Source organism: Pygocentrus nattereri, chromosome 20 (genome assembly GCF_015220715.1).
Source record: "Pygocentrus nattereri isolate fPygNat1 chromosome 20, fPygNat1.pri, whole genome shotgun sequence".
NCBI lineage: Eukaryota > Metazoa > Chordata > Actinopteri > Characiformes > Serrasalmidae > Pygocentrus > Pygocentrus nattereri.
In genome coordinates this window covers 25,639,671-25,656,479 of record NC_051230.1, presented here as the reverse complement: position 1 = coordinate 25,656,479, position 16,809 = coordinate 25,639,671, and the positions used below count along the sequence as shown (strand labels likewise).

The 16,809-nt window shown below is 40.6% G+C and overlaps 1 protein-coding gene across 1 annotated transcript; it reads right to left on the bottom strand.

Annotated features, from left to right (window-relative positions):
• Positions 1 to 129: 129 nt before the first annotated feature.
• Positions 130 to 3,900, bottom strand: LOC108437408 (L-serine dehydratase/L-threonine deaminase). Its single transcript, XM_017714492.2, has 10 exons — positions 3,821 to 3,900; positions 3,441 to 3,496; positions 3,199 to 3,342; positions 2,836 to 2,997; positions 2,535 to 2,574; positions 2,086 to 2,225; positions 1,792 to 1,883; positions 1,210 to 1,437; positions 957 to 1,081; positions 130 to 799 (listed from the first exon to the last, which is right to left on the bottom strand). Exons 4-10 carry the CDS (start codon positions 2,977 to 2,979, stop codon positions 603 to 605), a joined length of 966 nt encoding a protein of 321 aa, XP_017569981.1. The 5' UTR covers positions 2,980 to 2,997; positions 3,199 to 3,342; positions 3,441 to 3,496; positions 3,821 to 3,900; the 3' UTR covers positions 130 to 602.
• Between the last annotated feature and the right edge of the window lie 12,909 nt (positions 3,901 to 16,809).

Below are 16,809 nucleotides of genomic sequence, written 5' to 3'. Positions count from 1 at the left end.
ATTGCATCAACATTGTATTTAATGTTTTAACTGCTCATTCACAACCTGGCATCTGTTTGTTGTAGAGTACTCCTATTTATCCTTTTGAGCCAGTGTTATGGACATTCATGAATATTTCCCGTGATGTATAGACAAGTTACTTTTCTTCAGGTTTCTGGGTTAAAGGAAAAGATTCAGTATACCATTTTCACAAAGTTTAAATCTGTAGGTTAAAGAAGGTTCCAAGTACAGCTGGGTGAATGAGAGCAGTGATGTGTGTGTCAGAAAGCAAATACATTTGTTTTTTAGAACCATTGGGACACAATATCTGTTATTTTGTGTAAAGTGTTAGGTGTCCAGGGTTTACTTGTTTTTATATGTGCCCAATTACAATTACAGTGAATGCAGAATATTTCGTAATGTACAAGTGCTGCCTCATTTTATAAACATGCCAAATACATTTGGTACATAAATTCAAATGGCCAACAATCAGTCCTGTACTAATTCGTGATACTGACTGGAATACAACATTTTTATTTAAAGTAAATTGTTCAACATGTACATAATTGTGATATTCACACTTCCAATGTTGTTTGTCTTTTGGAAATCTGATGTATGATTGTCTAGCAGGTCAGTCCCAGCTGCTTCTTCAGCCTTTTCAGGTCCTTTATGCTGATATTGTTTCCACCACACACCACAACGACCACAGGACCTAACTTCTGAGCCAGCTTGTGCTCCTTCTGTAGGCGGCTGATGATGTTGCAGTAAATTGCTCCAAGAGCAGCACCACAAGCAGGTTCGACCAGAATCTTCTCATCATCTGCAGGGAGAAAATACAAGGGACAGTGGAATGAAGAGCCAAGGGGAAAACTGAGTCTTACAATTTAATGTATTTAGTAAAAATGTTTTTTAATTATTAATAGACTAGTATGAAATTCTGTATTTATTTGTTACTGCCTGTGTGCTTTACTACTAACCTATGAAACGCTCAAGAGCCCATACAGCTTCCTGGTCTGTAACCAGCTCTGAGTAGACGGTGTGTTCACCCACAAGCTTCATAGTTTGAGAGGACACCTGATTAAGTCCCAGTGTGGTAGCAACACTAGAATAACAAATACAGCACAAGACATTCAATGTGTACCAGTCTTCACTGGTCATTGCCTGTTTTCTTTATTAAAAAGTTTCCCTGCCAAGATGCACTCTTAAGTCACTGCAATATCACATCATTACCTGGTAATGTCTGGCAGTGTTACCAGCTGTCCCACTTTCATGGCTTCGTTGAGGCTGTGAGCACCCACTGTTTCCATAGCGATAATCGGGACATCATCCCATTCAGCACGATGGAGACCTTCAATAACTCCATTCAAGAGGCCACCTCCACCCACAGACAACACCACAACTCCTGGCTTTTCATCCAGCTGGGACTCCAGCTCTTTTACCAGAGACGTGTGACCTTCCCTGCAAATTCAAACACATGTATACACTCGTCATGACAAACCAGTTTTTTGGTTAGTAAATTAACTTTGGGTTCTCCTATGATTGTACCTTGTTGAGGCTGAAGTCAGGACTGTTCAGATAAAATGATAAACCTACTGCTACATGTGAATCCTACTGTCAAATGTAGTATTTTCTTAATAAAATTAAAGAATACGTTAGAAGTATTTTATTATGATATGAATTTGATTATAATAACTAACAAAGTATATTCTAATAAAGTGTAACAGATGTGTAAATGTAAATTAGATCATGTTTGCAGCTTTTGCAAGCTGGTCTAGATAAGACTGTCTACTAAATGAATAAATGCTTGCTCACCAAATGAGGGGATCATCAAAGGGGGAGATGAATACCCAACCAGAGTTGTCAGACACTAGCTGCTTACCATATTCAATGGTCTCATTCAGTGACTGAAAATCAAACCGAATCAGTTATAACAGCTGATACCACTAATTTATACAGAATGTTAAATTAATTGTGTGTGTGTGTGTGTGTGTGTGTGTGTGTGTGTGTGTGTGTGTGTGTGTGTGTGTCTCAGCATAAATAAAGCAGTATGACAACTACCGTTTTTTCTGTGTACACATCTGGCAAATAATTGTCAGCTTTACCCACCTTGCCATGAATGATCACATCTGCTCCTTCATCATTAAGTTTCTGCACAGTGCCAGAAGGAGTGACACTGGGTACCACTATGGTGGCAGGTACTCCCAACTTCCGCGCAGAGTATGCAGTTGCCATGCCAGCATTGCCTCCTAACGGCACATGGATGCAGAATATGACATAGCCTTTTCACTATGGCATATAACCAGGTTGTGTGCAAATACTTAACCAGTGAGGTCGTCACTGGTTGCCACATCATGATTTTTGGTCAATTAACTATTTTAACAAAGAAACAAACAATCTATAAGATCTGATTATTGATTTATACTGTTTAAATATTGATTATTACGAGCAAAAAAAGTTTTCAGTTTAGCAACTAAATGTAAATGCTGTATGATGTTTTGTGCTTTAATTTAATATCCATGCTTTGCTTCATGTTTGTAAGGTATATAACAACTCACCCGAGCAGCAAACAAACCGAGTGCAGCCAGTGTCTGCCCACTACAGGAACAAAGAACAGTGTCATGGACCCCTTTGTTGAGAAACAAAAAAGTCACTCTAAGGAACAGCTATATGGGGTGATTGACTGATACAGGTTTTTGCAAGTCTGAATGTAAAAAAAGCTCAACTTTAATTACTTGTATAGTACTGTATAGCCATGATGTGGTATAGACATTTAGGCAAACACCATCGCAGAAAATAAAACACAAATTATGACTCAAAGACTCAAAGAGGTCAGTATTATTCGCATGACGGACTTACCGTTTTACACAAATGACCAATGCCTCGAATTTTGAAGCTACCTGAAGGCTGGCAGGAGTCCAGCTTCAGATACACTGAAGTACCTGCTACGTTTGACAGGGGCACACTCTCTCTCAAAGGAGTGACAATGTGAAGTGGACTCATGGTCTTCGTATTTTGATCCTGGATAGGGTTAGAAGGCATAAAATCATTTTTACCACACAACACTGTGTAGTCCAAATAAACAGTTAAAGTCTCCTGCACGGGTCATTGTTTTAAAATAGTGTTGAAACATTACAACAACAGCAAACAGAATAGTGGAATGCCTTCTACTGAATTACTAACCTATTGTAGTGAAAATTAGCTTAATGAGACCAGTCTTACCTTAACAGGTGCGGACTCGTTTGCTCATTGCAAACTCCGTTCCCTGCCTCCTGCCATGTGTGCCGTTTTATCTGTCGTCTTTACTGTAATTTGTCCAACCGTGGGTGTCAAGGAGCCAATCGTTTTCCTCTTCACCTCACACACCTTTCAAATGTAGGAGTGTGGTTTTACCAGCAATCATATCCGTAGAAACGGACAATGAACCGATCACAACTATTTAATACCCACTGAATAAAACTGACCTGATGTGCTTCGCAGGAGACGCTTCTTTTCCATCTGAGGCGACTTGGAATATGGCCTTGAAATACAAATATAAGTGGGTATATGATTATACTTACTATTAGAGGAAGCAGGGTGGATTTAGTGATTTGGGGTGCTAGGAAAAAACGTACACTGCGAAGAAATGTCTTAGCAAGTGAATTCGTCTTAAATCTAGTCAATACTTCTAACGTTTCGACAGGTGGTGTTTATTTTATTTTAAATGGCCTCTAGTGGCAGATAATTGTTCTTATTTCAAAAGGCCTTATTTTGACTTTTTTAATAAATACTTTTACATTAAAAGTGTACTTTGATGTAAGTTTCAAAGCGCCCCGTTTATCGTTTTATCGTTATTCCGTTATACCTTGACACAGCCCATATATAAAAATAAGTTGCAAAAACAGTCCGTTTCGACTTCACAGCTGTCATGATCTCACGAAAAAAGGAGTGTTTTAACCTGGGCTGCTTTTTTAAATGAGGAGCATTATAGGCAGCCAATCAGAAAGAACAGAGCTTATTTACATATACCAGTCTAAAAGACACAGTAACAAAAACAGTCGATTTCACTTAAAGTGAGGTTGAAGAATGTTGGAAAACACACACACACACACACACACACACACACACACACACACACATATATATATATATATATATATATATATATATATATATATATATATATATATATATGCAGCAGCAATACATTATAAAAAAATCATACATTGTGATTTCTGGATTTTTTTTTAGATTATGTCTCTCACAGTGGACATGCACCTAAGATGAAAATTTCAGACCCCTCCATGATTTCTAAGTGGGAGAACTTGCAAAATCGCAGGGTGTTCAAATACTTATTTTCCTCACTGTATATATATATATATATATATATATATATATATATATATATATATACTTTATAAATCACTGCTTTCTGTTTTTATTTGTATTTCACATACTGCTCCATGTACCATCAAACCCACACTGAATCTCAAATGGCTCATACTCCCTAAATAGTGTGCTGTGTAAATTCTGACTACAGCCAAGTGTACTATCTATACAGTATAGGCATGGCTGAATCCCAAATTTTTAAAGCTATATTATGAGGAGCAAAAGTCAGTATTTAAAGTCCTAAGTAGTGCACTATGTAGGGGCAGGGAGCCATTTGAGTTTCAGATCTACCATAAAAAGAGGGGTTCATTAACTTGGTGCTAAATAAGACTTTACATTGTATTGAGACACTAATGTAAATTAGCAATGTCATTGTGGTGATTATTTGGTGACAAAAAATTATTTACAAAGCAAAGGTTTTTTTCATCAAACTATGCTATTTTACAATGTTAAAAAGTTCATGAATGTCTGCACTATACAGTCATGTTCTTTTCATTCAGCAGTCCATGGTTGCTTGTCAACAATAGCACTCTAAAGAAACTACAGTTTTTTGGCAGAATAATTCTTTATGTTGATTATTGTTAATAATAAATTGTTTACTGAGAAACTGCGAATTTTCACTGATAGCAAGAGAATAGAGGATCACTATCGGCCCACTGGTGGCAAAGCTGGTGGTCCACTTTCATTTTACTCAGTGTTTTCGGGGCTTAAGAAGAGTATCCTTTACAAAGGTACATTTTCAGGGATTTTTTATTTATTTATTTATTTATTTTGGTATTTTTGGGGTCAATCAATTGCATTGATTAAGTATTTACATGTGACAGTCACACATGCCATATGTTGTTAATTTCAGGGGACCCTGGGATTACTGTTTGATTTGTAAATGCTAACTGAAATTTGATATCTTTATGAATTTTGGTCATTTCTGATCAAAAAATTACGTAGCACCTACTAAATTCTGTATTTTTTAATTATAGAGATCTTGAAAAAATGCAGTAGTAGTTGTATTTTCAGAAACTGTTAGTCTGGAGTGTCTGTGAGCTGAGAGTGCAATAACTGTGATGCGTGATTCATTTTACTGGTTATTATGAGTAAAAATAAACAATTAGCATAAGGCAGACTTACTGATTTTCTGTCCTCTTGGATTCATGCTCAGTGCTAAAACTCTGATATTTACATTTACATTTACAGTGTTTGGGAGACACTCTTATCCAGGGCAACTTACAAGAAGTGCTTTGTCTATCTAGAGAAAGTACCTTTGCTAGTTGCTTTGCTAGTTAGAGAGAAAGACAGTCCTGAGCTCGGATACTGCTAAGAAACAAAAAGTCACTGTTGATACCCAGAGAAAAAGGAACAGAGCTGAACATAGAACCATGCAATACAATACAATACATCTGATATACTGCAAGATTGCTGATATACAGCAAGACATGCTTTATTTTAATTACAAATTGAGTTGTATATTTAATAGAAGATATTTTTGATACTCAAAATAAATGTAAAGTTGTTTAATGTAAAATTTGCTTATAATATGAAGGCTAAAAGCAGAGATTTAATACACTGCTCAAAAAAATAAAGGGAACACTTAAACAACACAATATAACTCCAAGTAAATCAAAAATTTCTGTGAAATCAAACTGTCCACTTAGCAAGCAACACTGATTGACAATCAATTTCACAGCTGTTGTGCAAATAAAATAGACAACAGGTGGAAATTATTGGCGATTAGTAAGACACACTCAATAAAGGAGTGGTTCTGCAGGTGGGGACCACAGACCACTTCTCAGTACCTTTCTGCTTCCTGGCTAAAGTTTTGGTCACTTTTGAATGTTGGTGGTGCTTTCACACTCGTTGTAGCATGAGACGGACTCTACAACCCACACAAGTGGCTCAGGTAGTGCAGCTCATCCAGGATGGCACATCAAAGTGAGCTGTGGCAAGAAGGTTTGTCGTGTCTGTCAGCGTAGTGTCCAGAGGCTGGAGGCGCTACCAGGTGACAGGCCAGTACACCAGGAGACGTGGAGGAGGCCGTAGGAGGGCAACAACCCAGCAGCAGGCCCGCTACCTCCGCCTTTGTGCAAGGAGGAACAGGAGGAGCACTGCCAGAGCCCTGCAAAATGACCTCCAGCAGGCCACAAATGTGCATGTGTCTGCACAAACAGTTAGAAACCGACTCCATGAGGAAGGTATGAGGGCCCGACGTCCACAGATGGGAGTTGTGCTCACAGCCCAACACCGTGCAGGACGCTTGGCATTTGCCAGAGAACACCAGGATTGGTAAATTCGCCACTGGCGCCCTGTGCTCTTCACAGATGAAAGTAGGTTCACACTGAGCACATGTGACAGACGTGACAGAGTCTGGAGACGCCATGAAGAGCGATCTGCTGCCTGCAACATCCTTCAGCATGACCGGTTTGGCAGTGGGTCAGTAATGGTGTGGGGAGGGCCGCACATTTCTTTGGAGGGCTGCTCAGCCCTCCATGTGCTCGCCAGAGGTAGCCTGACTGCCATTAGGTACCGAGATGAGATCCTCAGACCCCTTGTGAGACCATATACTGGTGCGGTTGGCCCTGGGTTCCTCCTAATGCAGGACAATGCTAGACCTCATGTGGCTGGAGTGTGTCAGCAGTTGAAAAGATGCAAGATGCAAGATGAAAGCATTGAAGCTATGGACTGGCCCACCCGTTCCCCAGACCTGAATCCGATTGAGCACATCTGGGACATCATGTCTCGCTCCATCCACCAACACCACGTTGCACCACAGACTGTCCAGGAGTTGGCGGATGCTTTAGTCCAGGTCTGGGAGGAGGTCCCTCAGGAGACCATCCGCCACCTCATCAGGAGCACACCCAGGCGTTGTAGGGAGGTCATACAGGCACATGGAGGCCACACACAATACTGAGCCTCATTTTGACTTGTTTTAAGGACATTACATCAAAGTTGGATCAGCCTGTAGTGTGTTTTTCCACTGTAATTTTGTGTGTGACTCCAAATCCAGGCCTCCATTGGTTAATAAATTTGATTTCCATTGATGATTTTTGTGTGATTTTGTTGTTAGCACATTCAACTTTGTACAGAGCAAAGTATTCAATGAGAATATTTCATTCATTCAGATCTAGGATGTGTTATTTGAGTGTTCCCTTTATTTTTTTGAGCAGTGTATAACAGTAGGAAGTGGGGTTTGGATCATTTTGGAGCTAGATTGCTGGCTGATGCATGGTCACAGGTGGATGAAATCACTCTGGATTGTGAGGGCAGTCGGATGCGTGATCTGATGTGTAAATCATATTGCTGTTTTAACCCTTTGTTGGAATATGAAGGCCAAACAGGAGAGCAATAGTATCAGGATTTTAGGTGATTTTCTGAGCCAAAATATTCACTGATGCTAACGTCACAGCTCAATGACGCTTTCTAGTTAGGGGTAGGTCTGCTGAATGTCCCGATATGTGGATCATGTTTGTATCTTTAACCATTCTGAAGTTATGAAGGTTAAGAGTGACCTCCAGGTCCTAAGGGTTAATAATGAGTTACCATGTGTTTCACTTTGTAATACTGTTCCAGATCATCATTAACTCATAGTTTACTAGTTATGTGTTGCCATGTGTTTCACTTTATAATACTGTTCCTGATCACCATTAACTCTTAATTAATTATTAATAAGTTACCATAGGTTTGTCTTTATACGGTTCCTTCTTCTTCTTCTTCATCTTTCGGCTGCTCCCTTTAGGGGTCGCCACAGCGGATCATCTGCCTCCATCTTGCCCTATCCACTGCCTCCTCTACTTTTACACCAACCATCTCCATGTCCATGTTCACTACATCCATAGACCTTCTCTGAGGTCTACCTCTTCTCCTTCTACACGGCAGCTCCATCCAACATTCTTTGACCAATATATCCACTATTCCTCCTCAACACATGTCCAAACCATCTCAACTTGGCCTCTCTGGCTTTATCTCCAAACTGCTCCACCTTCACTGTCCCTCTGATCTGCTCATTTCTAATCTTGTCCATCCTTGCCACTCCCAATGAAAATCTCAGCATCTTCATCTCTGCCACCTCCAGCTCAGCCGCCTGTCTTTTAGACAGAGCCACAGTCTCCAAACCATACATCATAGCAAGACGCACTACTGTCTTGTAAACCTTCCCTTTCACTCTTGCTGCTATCCTTCTGTCACACATCAGCACTGACACCCGTCTCCACCCACTCCATCCTGCCTGCACCCTCTTCTTCACCTCTTTTCTACACTGTCCATTGCTCTGGATGGTTGACCCAAGATATTTGAAGTCATCCACCTTTATGACCTCTACTCCTTGCATCTTCACCTTTCCACCTGCCTCCCTCTCATTCACACACATGTATTCCGTCTTGTCTCTACTGACCTTCATTCCTCTCTTCTCCAGTGCAAACCTCCACCTCTCCAGATTCTCTTCCACCTGCTCTCTACTCTCACCACAGATTACAATGTCATCTGCAAACATCATGGTCCATGGAGCCTCCTGCCTGACATCATCTGTCAACCTGTCCATCACCATTGCAAAAAAAAGCTTGGCTGTGGATGCATAAGAGACATTTAAAAGCACACCTCACTTATAACAGCTGCACTTATAACTTAATAAAAACTGCTGAGGTAACTTTATTCAAAGTTGTGAAATCACATCAAATCTTAAAACCTTCTTATAAAAGCTTTCTATTCTAACAGAAGTGATATTGCAGTAACATACACCAGAACATAACCACTGCATTATTTAAGGTGGAACAGGAAAATCTGAAGAAGTCAACTTCAGCCTCATATTTTCTGTTGATTCTAGGAAAGCACAATAGCAAAATGTGGTGAAATAGATAAAATGCAGGTAGCATAACTGAACACATTTGGACTGGCTAAATTCTTCAAGTGAACTCTCAAAAGAATTGTGGCATTCATGTGTTTTAATGGCAGTCCAGAACCCCTTTTTGGAAAAGAAGTGCAACCCTTAAAGACCCTCTGCTGCAAAACTCACAAAATTGGCCTGCAATATTTCAGAGGAACAGGGGATGGCGCTGATTTGAGGGCAGCTTTTTGTTAAAAGTTGTGAGTTACTTGAGTTGTATTATACATTGTATTGTGTATATATTGTGCAGATGCAAAAAAAGCTAGTGCAGTGAAGGGGTCCTTTACAATTGAATACATTGCAAGACGTGTGTGCAGCCACGCTTTCGGAACTGATGTAATGTACTTTGTGCTTTCAGGTCGTGAAGAATGCAAGTAAACTTAAAAATTCATGTGCATAAAATTTATGGAAGCTCTTCATTTCCCACTGCATATGCAACTTTTAAATATTCCTCAGTTTATGGCTAAACCAAATAGTAATATACTTTAGGTTTGATTTAAAGTTACACACAAGATCTACTACTCAAAAACCAGGTTAAGTAAAACTTATGAATCCTCAGTCTATTATGGTTTTTTTGTGCCACAAGAATTCTGGTGTAGCATATTCCAGTAGTTGTCGACAAAGCCTGATCACAACAGCCCCTAATAATTGCTGATTGCAGCCAAAAAGGTAAAAAGTGATGATGTGAAGATGATCAAGAAATCTTCTATCTGAAATCTGTTAGGAATGATTTCAACTCCCACCTCTAGGAGAGCTTCTCATTTCCCAGGAGAGGTAGGGGACATGGAGTCTGAATGGACCCTGTTCAAAACCTCCATTGTGGAAGCTGCCAGGCATAACTGTGGCCAAAAGCTTGTGGGTGCCTGTAGTGGCTGTAACCCAAGAACCCCCTGGTGGACACCAGTGGTGAGGGAGGCTGTCAAGCTGAAGAAAGAGGCCTTTAGGAACTGGATGGCCCAAAGGACTCCCGACACAGCAGAGAGGTACCGACAGGCAAAAAGGTGACAGCCGCAATGGTGGCACAAGTAAAATACAGGGGATGGGAGTAGTTTGGCGAAGCCATGGAAAAAGACTTTCGGTTAGCTTCAAGGAGGTTCTGGACAACTGTCCAGCGACTCAGGAGTGGTGAGGGTGGCTGTGCCCAAGCTGTATTCGGCAAGGGTGGAGAAACTCTGACTTCAAATGAGGATATTGTCAGTCGGTGGAAGGAGCACTTTGAAGAATTCCTTAATCCAGGAGACATGCCTCCCTCACAGGAGTCAGGGTCGGAGGCCTCTGGTGGGTCAAGCTCCATTTCCTTGGTGGAGGTCACTGAGGTAGTTGGCAAGCTCTTCAGTGGTAAGGTGCCAGGAGAGGAGAGATTCATCCGGAGACGCTTAAGGCTCTGGATATTGTGGGGCTGTTGTGGCTGACACGCCTCTGCAATATTGCATGGACCTAAGGAACAGTACCCTTGGACTGGCAGACTGGGGTGGTGGTTCCCATTTTTAAAAAAGGGGACTGGAGGTGTGTCAATGTGCCATATATGTCGCATATATATGCCACATATGTGCCAATTATCAGGGTATCACACTGCTCAGCCTCCCTGGGAAAGTCTATGCCAAGGTGCTGGAAAGGAGACTCTGACTGATAGTTGAACCTCAGATTGAGGAGGAACAATGCGGATTCCGTCCTGGCCGTGGAACAATGGACCAGCTTTTCACCCTCTCGTGAATTGTTGAGGGGGCATGGGAGTTTGCCAACCCAGTCTACATGTGTTTTGTGGATTTGGAGAAGGCTTACAACCGGGTTGCCCGAGATATCTTGTGGGAGGTCCTCTGAGAGTATTGGATACTGGGACTACTACTCCGTGAGATTGTGAGATCAGCCGCAGGCTGGGACAGGCAGCAGCAGTAATGCGGTCACTGTACCGGAGTGTAGTGGTGAAGAGGGAGCTGAGCAATAAGGCAAAGCTCTCTGTTTACCAGTCAGTCTACATCCTGACCCTCACCTATGGTCATGCGCTGTGGGTAATAACTGAAAGAATGAGATTGCGAATACAAGCGGCGGAAATGAGCTTTCTTTGCAGGGTGGCGGGCTACACTCTATTTGATAGAGTGAGGAATGTGGCCATCTGGGAGGAGCTAGGAGTAGAGCCGCTACTCCTCCGCATTGAGAGGAGCCAGCTGACGTGGTTTGGGCATCTGATTCGGATGCTACCAGGATAAGGCCCCGGGGTCGTCCTAGGACCCGCTGGAGGGATTACATCTCCAAGTTGGCCTGGGAGTGGCTTGGGGTCCCTGGGAATGAGCTGGAGGAAGTTGTGGGGGACAGGGTCATCTGGGATTCTCTGCTCTCCCAACTGCTACCGTGACCTATCTGGATTAAGCGGTTAAATACACACTAATGAAAAGCTGATTCTTCAGGGGTTCTTTAGTAAAGGGAATTTCTCTATTTTGAACAAGTTCTATATATATATAAATATACACAAATGAACAAATTTGACAGTAGAAATGTTCAATTGCAGTGCTTAGTGTAGCAACACTACAAAATGTACATTATATACCTCATAGGTGTATACAGTCATATGCAAACGTATGTGTGCCCCAATTAAAATGAAGTATTGACCCTCTAACTGAAAATGTTATGGCACCTTTTAGAAGTTATATTTTTTCCCATCTGCGAAACACAGTGGTGGTAGTACAAACTTCATATTCTAAAGGAAAATGTTTGAGGTCCAGGTCTTTTCAGAACAGTTCTTATCGATAACCTTTTCTTCTCAAAGTAAATAAGGATACAGCACAACATACCAAGAATGGATTGAACTCTTATTTGTTTTATACACTTCACAGTTGCATTTCAAAGATAGCATAGCAACTATGCTTCATTAGAAAAAAAAACTTGTTGTAGCAAGTATTTAAACTGCTTTTTTAAATAAAATGTTAGAAAATATTGCTGTAGTTTTGCTTTTCTATTGCTTTTTATATCCAGCTTATTATTCATTACCAGTTGCAACAATACAAAGGTGCTGATCTAGGTTAGTAGTGTGTAGTAAAAAATTAAAGGATTAAGCTGGAGTAGTTTTTTAGGGCACAGGGTCAAGTTAATATACCCCTGCATGGCATTCTTGTTTAGGCTCATTTTCAGTAGAAACAGCTGTGTGGTTTTAAATTCTTAGAACTAAACTGAGCACAGAGAGGAACTGAATGTTAAGACATTTTCCTGATAGATAAAGTTTGCCTCTCATCATAAGCAACAAAACCATCAGCTCTGCAGCTTTAAACTGAAGCAGCCATTGACAAGTGAGTCATTTTCATTTATATACAAACAAAATATCATTTACGCTGGTTTTATTTATTTTGTTTATTTATATTTGCTTTAAATTGCCATTGTGTATAAAATGTGCTGTATAAAAATACTTGCCTTGCATATATATGATGCCCAATGACCAATGAGAGTAATGGTCTTCAGCATACAAAATTATCCTTTCACAGCAAACAAAATACAGTTACATGTTTATATTGTGTCTCTCTCTATTAGGAAGATAGACAGGACATCAGCTTCTCAGTTGATCTTTGACTTGGTTCACTTAAATCAGGCATGAGAGTTCAACAGTATAGCTGCCAAATTTCAGTGTACAATTCAGCAATGCTTCAAAAGTCAAATTAGATATTTTACAGAAATACACAGTCTTGCAAGAGTCTGTGTGCCCCTGGTCTAAGGATATTCTTTGATGATTTTCTAAGTGAAAATAACATTGTCTACAGAGAACACATGTGAATATGCAATTACTCTTTATGTGCTGAATTTAACATGTTGGGAAAAAATCTAAATGTAAAAACTTATGGCACATTTTCAATCTTTTCCAATAGTAAACACTCAAACACAAAACTTTGATCAAATAAAGCTGCATTTATTTTACTTATTTCCTTGCTCTCTTAAATTTTCTTACATGTACTTTCTAATACAACTTTCTCATCAGTACTCAACAGGAATACACTTCTTAGTTTGCACAGAATCAAGAGGCGTCATGAATTCGAGCACAATTGCAGAAACAAAGAATGACACCATGAATCAGACATTGAGTTTATCAACTTGCAGAGATACAGAGTGTGCTGGAAATGGTTTGGTGATCTGGACTGCAGGATTTAAGGTGAAGAATTTAAGTGGATTTAAGTGTTGTCTATGTGGTCAATGAAGACTGGCCTTTTGGGCTCTTCATGTGCAAGTTCAGGTATTTCACCTTGTGGCTCAACATGTTCAGTAGCATCTTCCTCCTCCTCCTCATCAGTGTGGACTGCTGTGTGCTTCCTGTGTGGGCTCAGAACAAGCGCACAGAAAGGCGTCTGTGATAGTTGTGCTAGCTTGTTTTCCAAGACATTCATCATTTTACCTACAAGCAGCAAACATTTGTGCATCAACAAATACATTTCTAGGAAAAATTCTATTGCAACTATAACACGCTGATTTTTTTTATTTTTTTATTTGTGATCCCATTCCTGTTATTATTCATATTTTATGTTGTCAGCATACGAAAGCTGTCCAACCTGATGGTGAGGTCCAAAAAGCCCTTCAAGATAATGACTGTGCTGATTTTTACTTTCTCGATCTCCGGCTACCATATGACAAATTTGATCAATTTACATATGAAATATGATTTACTGGTAATCATAGCAGGATATAGCCTTATTCTTGCTAGTGCCAACAGCTGTCTGAACCCCTTTCTTTATGCATTCATGGGGAAAGACTTTAAAGAGCAATGTTTTGCCCTTCAGTCAAAAATTGAGAATGCAGTCAAGGAGGAGGAAGACCAGTACACCATCCGAGGGACAGCTTACACCACTTCTGGGGAAAGCCAACATTCAACCAGTATTTAAAGCTTTCACTGAGTATCAAGACAGGTTAACTACTAATTTACACCATAAAATATGAGTTATGAGCACATTGTTTCAAAACCATTGTCAGTTACTGAATACTCAAAAAATATTTTTTCCTGAATATTCCACAATTCGATGGGGAGCTCTGCCAGATCTGAATGCTGCATGGCAGTTGCGGTGCAGTGAAATTTGCTCTGCTATGTGGTGAAAAACTCAGATTTTTACTTCATGCTAAAAAGGTCTGTCAGCTGCAATGCATTTTACTGTTCAGGCAAGAGTACACTTCATCATGAATAACTGAACTTCCTGTACAAATCATGTACTTGAGTTAAAGTAGAGATACCCAAAGTTTAGGTGAAAATATTCCAGTGTCTCTCTTGGTAAACCATTTTTTTAATAGAATGTCATTAGTCTGACACTGATCTCTATTAAAATGATGTGATTGTGAGACACAAAACACTGAAGGTAAACAGTTTCCATCAGGGAGAACCAAGTGGCTCTGAAATCACTTTTTATACACAAGCAAAGTTTCAGTTTAAGATTACTTTGTAAATTAGTTAGAAGTTGAATAAAAACTTGCTTTAAACTCAGGTTCACAAATAGGTTTTCCTTTACTGTATTGATCTGTAGGTCTCTGTTCATAAATATAAATTAACCGAAACTAATTTACTATAAAATTATAGTGTTTGTATGAATTCAGAAAAAAGAAACATGCCAGTCACAACTGTATGTGTACATATTTCTATATTGTGGTCTATTTACACAAAGTTAGGTTAGGTAGACGTACTTGCTCCCAAATTTTTACGCTGCTGCACTGACGTTGAACTGTGTGCTTGCACTGGGTTTGTATGACCAACAGGTCAAAACAAGCTCAGACCGAAATGACTGCTGTGCCCTGATTGGTGCTCTCGCTCCAAAAGGAACGACAGATTTCTCAAAATGTAGTGGAGTAAAAAGTCAGATATTTGACTTTAAGATGTAGTGGAGTGAAAGTAAAAAGTCACCCAAAATGGAAATACACAAAAAAACTACTTGAGTACAGTAATGAATTATATTTACTTAGTTACTGTCCACCACTCCTCTCTCTTCTTTAATGTCTAACATAAAGTGTTAAAGCTCTAAGGTTAGTTGCCAATGTAGATGGCATGCTACTGACCCACTGATTTAAAGCTGGGCCAAAGAACTTTCAATAATGTATTAGATTCAGGTACATTCTGCATAAACATTTATGTTAAGAATTTCTAATTATTCTGTTGAATTAAAACAGTGATACTCAACCTCTATTACTTGTATGTCTACCTGTGTTATAATACAAAATAAACTGTTCTTTACCTCAGTTTCTGTGCCATTGTTTTTAGTTTGTGTTGCTCTCTGTGGGCTATTTAGGAAGAAGTAAACATCGTAGTAGTCTTAAGTGAAATGTTGCACACATGAAGAAATGAGGCTCCCACGTGTGTAAAGTGGTAGTTTCTTTTTATTTCTGCAACCCAAGAGAAACAGTTAGCTATGCAGCTTTCTAGCATGTTCTCAACACTGAACTGAAAAAGCTTTGTGAGCTTTTAGAAAAGGGAGTGACAAAATGGAGTTACCCTTTAGCACATTCAGTAGATTATATCGACAGTGAGGAGGCAGAGTCTGGGGACACGGGAATAGGCTTGTCCATTACTGAGGCTGAAGTTGCTAAGGTAGTTAAAAAGCTCCTTGGTGGCAAGGCTCCAGGGGCTGATCCGTCTGGAGTTCCTCAAAGCTATGGATGTTGTGGGGCTGTCTTGGCTGACACGCCTTTTCAACATTGCGTGGACATCTGGGGCAGTGCCACTGGATTGGCAGACTGGGGTGGGGGTGCCTCTATTTAAAAAGAGGGACCGGAGGGTGTGTTCCAACTACAGGGTAATCACACTACTAGCCTCCCTGGTAGGGTCTATGCAGGGGTACTGGAGAAGAGAGTCCGGCTTATAGTTGAACATCGGATTCAGGAGAAGCAGTGCGGGTTCTATCCAGGTTGTGGAACACTAAGTCTTGACCCTCTCCAGGATTCTGGAGGGCTCATGGGAGTTTGCCCAACCAGTCCACATGTGCTTTGTGGATTTGGAGAAGGCATTCGACTGTGTTCCCTGGGGTATTCTGTGGGAGGTGCTTTGGGAGTACAGGGTACATGGCTCTTTGCAGGAGTTTGGTTCGAGTGGCTGACAGTAAGTCAGACTCATTCCCAGTAAGAGTTGGACTCCAACAGGGCTGCCCTTTGTCACCAATTCTATTAATAATTTTCATGGATAGAATTTCTAGGCGCAGTCAGGGGATGGAGACTGTCTGGTTTGGTGACCTCAAGGTCACATCGCTGCTGTTTGCAGATGATGTGGTCCTATTGGGGACATCAGGTCGTGAACTTCAGCTTTCGCTGGATCGGTTTGCAGCCGAGCGTGAAGCAGCCGGGATGAGAATCAGTACCTCCAAATCTGAGGCCATGGTTCTGAGGCGGAAAAGGGCAGAGAGCCCTCTCTGGGTTGGGGATAAGCTCTTGCCTCAAGTGGAGGAGTTTAAGTATCTCAGGGTCTTGTTCATGAGTGATGGTAAAAGGGAGCGGGAGATTGACAGGAGGATTGCTGGGTCAGCAGTGATGCGATCTTTTTACCGGCCTGTTGTGGTAAAGAAAGAGCTGAGCCATAAGGCAAGGCTCTTGATTTACCGGTCGATCTATGTTCCCACCCCCATCTATGGTCATGAGCTTTGGGTAATGAC